The sequence below is a fragment of the Poecilia formosa genome, unplaced genomic scaffold (assembly GCF_000485575.1).
Source record: "Poecilia formosa unplaced genomic scaffold, Poecilia_formosa-5.1.2 Scaffold960, whole genome shotgun sequence".
NCBI lineage: Eukaryota > Metazoa > Chordata > Actinopteri > Cyprinodontiformes > Poeciliidae > Poecilia > Poecilia formosa.
Genome location: NW_006800899.1, coordinates 1 through 8477, shown reverse-complemented (window position 1 = coordinate 8477; position 8477 = coordinate 1). Strand labels below are relative to the sequence as shown.

General features: G+C 40.3%; 1 protein-coding gene across 1 annotated transcript in view; it reads left to right on the top strand.

Annotated features, from left to right (window-relative positions):
• The window catches only part of LOC103132221 (two pore calcium channel protein 2-like), a gene marked incomplete at its 3' end in the record, with an annotated part of 17659 nt that extends 9226 nt beyond the window's left edge, over positions 1–8433 (top strand). The window contains exons 4-15 of the mRNA XM_007543988.2: positions 574–751; positions 879–995; positions 2071–2177; positions 4566–4638; positions 5236–5335; positions 5413–5478; positions 5585–5649; positions 6919–7010; positions 7221–7302; positions 7934–8023; positions 8114–8233; positions 8315–8433. Coding sequence (XP_007544050.1) covers positions 574–751; positions 879–995; positions 2071–2177; positions 4566–4638; positions 5236–5335; positions 5413–5478; positions 5585–5649; positions 6919–7010; positions 7221–7302; positions 7934–8023; positions 8114–8233; positions 8315–8433 — 1209 coding nt within the window. The remainder of the gene's footprint in view (positions 1–573; positions 752–878; positions 996–2070; positions 2178–4565; positions 4639–5235; positions 5336–5412; positions 5479–5584; positions 5650–6918; positions 7011–7220; positions 7303–7933; positions 8024–8113; positions 8234–8314) is intronic.
• Between the last annotated feature and the right edge of the window lie 44 nt (positions 8434–8477).

The following is an 8477-nucleotide window of genomic DNA, read 5'->3' as shown; positions in this document are numbered from 1 at the left end:
GGTGAAGAGAGAGCTGAGTCAAAAAGCGAAGCTCTCGATTTACCGGTCGATCTACGTTCCTACCCTCATCTATGGTCATGAGCTTTGGGTCAAGCTGCTGAAATGGGTTTCCACCGCAGGGTGGCTGGGCTCTCCCTTAGAGATAGGGTGAGAAGCTCGGTCATCCGGGAAGGACTCAGAGTAGAGCCGCTGCTCCTCCACGTCAAGAGGAGCCAGTTGAGGTGGCTCGGGCATCTGGTCAGTATGCCTCCTGGACGCCTCCCTGGTGAGGTGTTCCGGGCACGAGGAAGACCCAGGACACGCTGGAGGGACTATGTCTCTCGGCTGGCCTGGGAATGCCTTGGGGTTCCCCCGGAGGAGCTGGAAGAAGTGGCTGGGGAAAGGGAAGTCTGGGCCTCCCTTCTGAAGCTGCTGCCCCCGCGACCCGACCCCGGATAAGCGGAAGAAAATGGATGGATGGATGGATGGATGGATGGATGGATGAATGGATGAACAATTTAATATCTGAAATATAAATGGAACAATGGCCCAATGCTACATCAACCAACATTTCCTCATTTGTCCCTCTCCTAGGATCTTGGGCACCATCATTGCAGTTGTCCTGTTACTGGCATTTGTAGAACGTCCTTCCTCAGTGTCCATCTCTTCAGATCCCCGCCACCAATCCAGCCGATGGGAACCTCCATGTGGTGCCCCAGAGAGCGTCGAGATGCTCTGTCTCATCATCTTCTGCCTGGATCTTGCTGTCAAAGTAAAGAGAAGATCTCAAAACATTTTTTTGAGAACCCAAAGTTTCTGACATGCACTTTGCCATTGTTGCCTGATTCTTTTCTTTGAATTGTTTGTTCAAAGTTTCATGTTGCCTGTCATTTTGTCAGAGCTACTTGATTGGCTGGGAGGAATTCAGAAAGAGCAAATGGCTGATCAGCTACACTGTAGTCATTTGTATTTCTGTCGTTGACTGGATGCTCTCTGTCAGCATGGAGTGTGACGAGGTAAGACTCACACTTTACTCTTCTCTGAACTCTGAACAGTAATATATTCATGTCTAAATGAAGAATGGGTTTGTTATGATGTACAACATGGAACTGTCAGTTTCAAACTATCAGTTTGTTACAATGATTATGTAACATACAACTTCAGTGATTTTCACCTCCACAATTATTTGGTTAGATGTCCATCAGCAAGTTTCAGAGAAACCAGACACAGTTTTAGCCAACAACACTGAATGTTTTTTTTTTTAAATCGAGATGTTACATATTCTCATTTTACACACAATCAAAATTATTTCAAAACGGTTTAAAACAAGGCCCTTTCAGAAGCCCAATGTTAGGTTGTTTTATCCATCCCAAAAGTGTTTTTATATGTGCTGGGAATCATTGTTCTCTTGGAATTGAGTTGAAGTTTAAATCATGCAGCTTTGGATTTGAGGGGAAGTTCAATGATCTGGAGGTAGACCTCTTTCTTCACTATTCTATCCACTTTTTGCAAAGCACCAATAAAAAGAGCAACTGAACAAGCAAACAACTTGATGCTACCATCAACAAGCTTGATAGCTAGTACAGTATTAGATTTGAAAGCGTCATGTAGTGGGGGTGGTATGGTTCTTACCATACCACTAACAACCCACTAGTGTTCCACCAATGGGTTGTCCTGTAATAGGGTAAGGATTTTTTTGGATGTCACAGAAAAGGAATTAAAGTCATATAGCTAAAATAGTATAACTGTTGTTGCTCCATGCGACAGACTGGTGACCTGTCCAGGGTGTATCCCGCCTCTTGCCCGAAACATTCACTGGAGATAGGTACCAGCACCCCTCCCGACCCCACTAGGGACAATGGTGTTCAGAAAATGAATGAATGGATGGATGGATGTTGTTACTCCATAGACCTAATCATAAAAGTATAAACTGGAAGATTAGACAAAATAGACATTCACAGTGATTTATGTGCCATCACCTCAGATAACATGGGATACTTATCAGTTTGGATTACTGGTTTCTTGGCATAAAATGTACATTTCTTTGATTTTATTTTGAAAATATCATTCTTCACCTTCTTTACTATTCAGAAACTGAGAGTACGACGGCTTGTCCGGCCATTCTTCCTTCTGCAGAACTCCTCTCTGATGAAAAAGACACTGAAATGCATCAAGAGAACCCTACCTGAGATTGCTAGGTAGGTGAATCATGTTACTTTGTAGATAAACATTTGTAGGTGACTCAAGTGTAAGCACGGTTACCGGATCTAAAGCTTAAAATTCAGAGGCTTTGTAGTTTTACCAGTTGGTAACTGCTCCCCCAAAAATGTGGCCACACCCTCATGAGATGATTAGTCTTTAGTGAAGAATTGAGTGAGGAGTTTCCCCCAGAATACTTGTGTTAAAAATCTTAGGGCGTTTTCTTATTTTGTTTGGCTATTTTTTTTTATTACCATTATTTTTTTTGCCATTCTTTATAACCCGGTTTTGGGTTTTTAAAAGGGCAACTTCATTAAATTAAATTTAAGTTAATTTTATTTTTTTGCACCTCAGTTAAATCAGCCTAAATGTTCCTTAGTCTGAAGATTTTGTTAAGTAATGTCTGCGGCTTGGTGCATGCAATAGTTACAAGGAATATTCTGATTGGATGAAAAAGATCTGTCAGTTTACAGATCTTGGCAGGTGATGTGGTTCATTATCATGTACTTGTTATAGACTGTTGTTTTTTAATATACACATGCACAATTTGTATGTTTTTTTTGTAACCAAAATATTTTTTAACCAAATGATTGTATTTTCCATTTTGAAAATACAATCTTGCATCAGTCTGAACAAGTTTCCTTTGTAGTTATTGCATGACAGCAATTATTCTTTCCCATTTTAATTTTTCAGAGAAATTAAAAAGAAAATAAAAAGTTATTAACCAACATAGGAAAAAAAATAAATTCCAAGCCAAAGCTATACATTTTTTTCGCAGATGATTGGCTGCAGATTCAGATCATTTTAGCACATTTTGATTTGCTAAAATTACACTGTTAGATTTATTAAATGCACAGGCATAACACATATGCGCATTTGCCAATGTACAGCTATCTATGGGCATTTTGTGGATTTTAGTGCAGGCCCTTTCCCAATCTTGTTCACTGATAGTTGATTCCAGTTCATAAGCTTATTACTTGAATTTTCTCTTGTATTAGAGTACATTACAAAAGTCTAAAATAATGCCTTTTCTTGACTTATTCCTGATCATTAATTTTTCAAGCAATATAATGGGAGGCTTGTTAAGATTACTGCAATTTGCTTTAACAAAGTTTCTTAGTTGAAGAAATTTAAAATAATGCTTTTTATCGAGCTTGAACTTGGTGTGTAATTTAACAATCACAAAAATATAACAGAATTGAATGAGTAAAGGTCACCAATACATTTTAAGCCTAGCAATAGCTCGAAAGTTCCATCTGCCCTACACTATGTTATTTTTAATTCTGTTTTTACACATATATTAATCTGTGTGACTCCACATGTTTTGATTGCCTGTTACAATGGAATTTCCACACTGTGAGACAACAAAGGAAGTGCAGAAACAAAGCCAGAACATGGATTGAGTGAACATTTGAGAGATAAATGCACACTACACATCATTCTTTGTGCTCAGATTAGTCTCTATGCGATCAACGTAAACCTCTATAAACGCAACTAACTTGGACTTAAATCTAGGTTTATAGTTGATCAATTGAACAATGTGTAGAGGAGGCATGCACCTATCATGCTTTTAGAGGTCCGTTTTGAATGAGTTAAGCAACAGTAAGGCTTTTATACTTGACGTGTACGTTGGTTTAGTATTCTCCAAAAAGACAGCCCTCATGAAAGGATCATATAAATACCAATACAGATGAACCTGCTCTGCAAGAACACCTTCCAAAAATACATTTTGAGTGAGAAGTGACGCCTCGTCAGCACTAAAGATTAATGAGCTGGGGTGGGGACAAAGTTCAGTGTGTCAACTATATTCCTACCTTAACTAGATTTTGCTGTCACTATTACTGGTGTATTACTGGTGTAAAAGTAAAGTCTGGTCGGCTGCCAGATTTTACTTCACGTTCAATGATCGATGTTTGAAAAAGACAGCAGACAGCTGTTTTTTCAATGGTCTACTGATCTGACTTTATATTGAGTTTCATTTTAATAACTCTATCACTTACCCTATTCCTAAATATTACCAGTATTTTACTAACCCTAACCTTAACTAAAACATTAATTCACACCATACTTCTAAGCCTAACTAGTTGAGCTTAGTACAGTTGAAAACAGTAAGGATCAGGAAAATGTCCTCATTATCCAAATTGTTGGCTAAAAACATTTTTCAGTTCTCAGTATGTACAAGCACACACTCAGGATTACTGGATGTATGTACAGCATCTAGCAGGAGTTACAGGTCAAGTTCAAATGGAGTCTTGTCTCAGTAGTCTTGTCTCATGCAGTGTTGTTGGAGCCATGTTGTTGCATTGTTTCTGTTGGTGAAAAGTCAGAGGATTAGCACTGAATCCTGCAACCCTTCTGTTAAACCTGGAACTGTTGCTGTTTTGCAGTGTGATCCTGCTGCTTGCTCTGCATCTCTGCCTCTTCACTATGGTTGGCATGCTGCTGTTTGCTAAAAATGCAGTAAGTTCATGTCTTTGTGGTCACACCTGTTTGTGTGTAATTATGTGTTATGACATTACTGACAATACTTAAACACCAGCTATAGTCTTAAAAAGGTAAACACAATAAAATAAAATTAAAATAAGTAACATAATTATTTTGCATTTCTGTTAAGTCGTAATAAATATTCAGCCTAAATTTTCCTAAATCCGAACATTTTGTTTAATGATGTCTGCAGCTTGGTGCAGTATTTTGATTTGCTGGTTGTAATTGGTTGTTATTTATCTAAGTGACTGTAGTAGTTGCCAGGAGTACTCTGATTGGACATGTCACAGAGTGAAAATACAGCCCACACTCATCAAAATTGCTTTGTACTTTAACCTGAAGTATTAAGACATAATCAGAATGGTCTAATAGTGATGTCACAGACCAACCTTGTATGGACAAAACACTGAATGTCAATTATACTTTAGGTAGTTGAGAAATAAAAGTTTTCTTCAGTTCAGTTGAACCTTACTTGGTTTAAAAGCTTCTCAAAAAGTTCAACTGTTTTATCTTAATCATAACAACCAGTGGATGAAACAGTGCAGCTATTCTATCTGTGTTACTGTGCTCCAGGATCAAAAGAAGAATGGTGAGTGGGAGTTACATTTCAAGAACCTGACCACCTCCCTGACCTCTCTGCTGGTGCTGCTCACCACAGCTAACAATCCTGATGGTATAGTGAAATCACATCCAATCACGTCTTGTAACTCTAACTGCTTTCACACGGACCAATCATGTTCTCTGTTACAGTCATGATCCCTGCCTATTCCCTCAACAGATGCTACGCCATTTTCTTTATCATCTTCAGTATCATTGGTAAGCACTATGAACAACCAACCAGCTACAAGTAATAGTGATTTCTGAACATTATGACTGTCCCGTAGTGCTGAGTTTCAGAAGGAATCTGTTTTGCTTTCTACAGGAACATACTGTCTGATGAACTTGCTGACTGCCATCATCTATAACCAGTTCAGGGGATATTTACTGGTGAGACTGCCTTGGTGTATCTGTGAATCAGTAGTTGTGCTTTCAGAGCCAGCAGACGTCATACTGTAATGTTTACACCTAGCATCACGCCATTGATTTCTAAGCTGAGACGTGTTGATGCCCATGAATGAAGAACACCAGGATGGGTGGGTCACATGGCTTTAGAGAGTCACAACCACAGAGACTTCCCTCTTAAATGGGTTTGCTCCGCCTGTCCTACCTTTGGCTCTTAGATGAGCTTTTTACTACATAAATAGTGGTACTGTTCCCATAGGGGACTGAAGGTATGTCAGTGCATGTATGATGTGTTGCAACAGGAAAACTAAGTGTTGTAAGTATTAAGGAGTTACTCTACATCATGTTTGATTGAAGGCTGTGTCACACATTCTAAAAGAATTAAAATCCACCTCCCAAACAAAGTGAAATATGTCTGACAGTGGAAAACAGCACAGAATAGGTTGGATCATGAAATTGTAGAAAATACACAACCTGTTATTAAAAATACCACAATAAACCAACTGGACATCATGATAAACTGTCTGGTCAGTCAGTCCTGTCATCTATTGGAAAGGAACAAGAGATGAGAGAAATGATAGAAAAACTTCCACGTAAACATAATGTTATAATGGATGTTACTTCGTTCAGTATAGATGAAGAAAACATAAAAGCTTTGGAGCCAGGCCTGGAGGTGGGCCATGCTGGATAGCGCCTGGTGGGTGGGCTTTAACTCATGGAGTCCAGTCGAGCACAGCCCAAGGAGGAGACGTGGATCCCCTTTCCCATGAGCTCACCACCTGTGGGAGGGCCAAAGGGGTGAGGTGCAGTGTGGGATGGGTGGCAGCTGAGGGTGGGGATCTTGGCGATCTGATTTTCGGCTACAGACGCTGACATGGAATGTCACCTCACTGTTTGGGAAGGAGCCTGTGCTAGTGTGTGAGGTAGAGAGGTTCGGGCTAGAAATAGTCGGTCTCACCTCAACGCGAGGCTCTGGTTCTAGAACCAGTCTCTTTGAGACACTCTTCCACTCTGGAGTTGCCCCTGGTGAGAGGTGCTGGACAGGAGTGGGCATACTTGTTGCCCCTCATCTTGGTGCCTGTACGTTGGGATTCACCTTGGTGAATGAGAGGGTTGCCTCCTTCCACCTATGAGTGGGGGAACGGGTTCTAGTGTTTAGTTTAGCATAAACAGGTCTGAGATGAGCTACTGTACCCACTTATCATTAGCACTGCAAACTCAACATGCCGGCTGACTGTTTATGTTTTTGTCCAGATGTCAGTCCAGACATCCATCATTAGGAGACGGCTGGGGATCCGAGCTGCGTTCCATGTCCTTAGCTGTCACAATTCACAGACAGAAGCACAGTAAGACACACACATAATATGTCTTTCTATCTTTACAAGGACTTTGAATTGACTTACATTCATTTTTCATTGATTTCTAAGATCTAACCCTTACTAAACTCAAGTCACACCTAACCAGTAATTCAAAAACGGGACTTCTTCTCATGGGGCCAAGGCTTTGGTCAGCAGATTTTGCTCACCAACATCCCTTCATGTTTCTTTGTCTCTCAGAGAACTTGTGAGAGTCGATGCTGTGCTTCAGGTGATGTCCAGAGTCAACATGAAGCGCTTCTACAAATCAGCCATCACAGTGGTCAGAGCCAACTTATGTCTGTTCATCTTTATACACACACACGTGCACTGAAAACTCTCCCATACTGCCAGCAACAGAGCCTCGTTCAGTACAAGCAGCCATCTGCCATGACCAATTGAGGTTTTGAGAAGACAGAGCATACACACAACAAAGAAACAGATGCACTGATGTATTATTTTAGATGTTCTTGAAACATCTAAAATAATAAGAGAGGGAGAACAATTCATTGATGGCAGCATTATGCCAGCCGACGACCTCCTCCAGGAAGAATTTACAACCAAGCGGAATACCAGACCAGGTGTCGAAAAACAACTGAGGGAAAAAAAAATTAAATAACAAATAATGTAAATTGGGGATTTGAAGAAGAAGAAAGTGAGAAAAAGTGGTCAGTCTGTCCTCCAGCAGCATAACTACAGAAATAGCTCCTGATAATCTATGTCAGTATAACTATAAGTTTTATCAAAAAGGAAAGCTTTAAGCCTAGTATGTTCTTCCTCGTTTCTGATCTCATAAGAAACCTCATGTTGACCTGATTATGCCAGAGAATGTTGGTGAGAATGTTGCTTCATGAAGTCCTCTGTCTTTTCTGTTGAATTTCTTAATGCTCTCATCTGCACATCCAACACGCCAGGCATCGCAGCAGTTTGCAGAACAGGGCTACATGGATCGACAGCAGTTCAGGAAAATATTTGATGAACTGGATAAAGATTGTATCAAGGAGGTAGATCTAGAACTACAGACTCATTCTAAACAGTTGTCCAACAACGATTTGTTAAGATGATTGTTTGGATTTTGCGCGTTTTTGCTGCAGCATCCTCCTTTACCGCAGTATACATCTGCAACGTTGCAAAAACTTCAGGTGGTCTTCAGTCACTACTACCTCACTGTCCTAGGAAACCTGGTGGCACTGGCCAATGTCTTATGCATATGTGTAAGTGCTGCACTCTTTGCACATATTAGCACATACAATACCACAGCAGGTAAATCAGTAATGCAACATTTTGTGTTTCAGACTATCCTGGTTCTGAACTCTGAAAAGTCAACTGAAGAGAGAGACAACTACATCTTAGAGGTGAAGACATTGCCTTTGTCACAGGATGAATGTTTTCTTAAAATTTACCATAAAACAGGGTACCATGCCGCAACAACAGTCCCCTGGAACAAAGGAAGTCAGG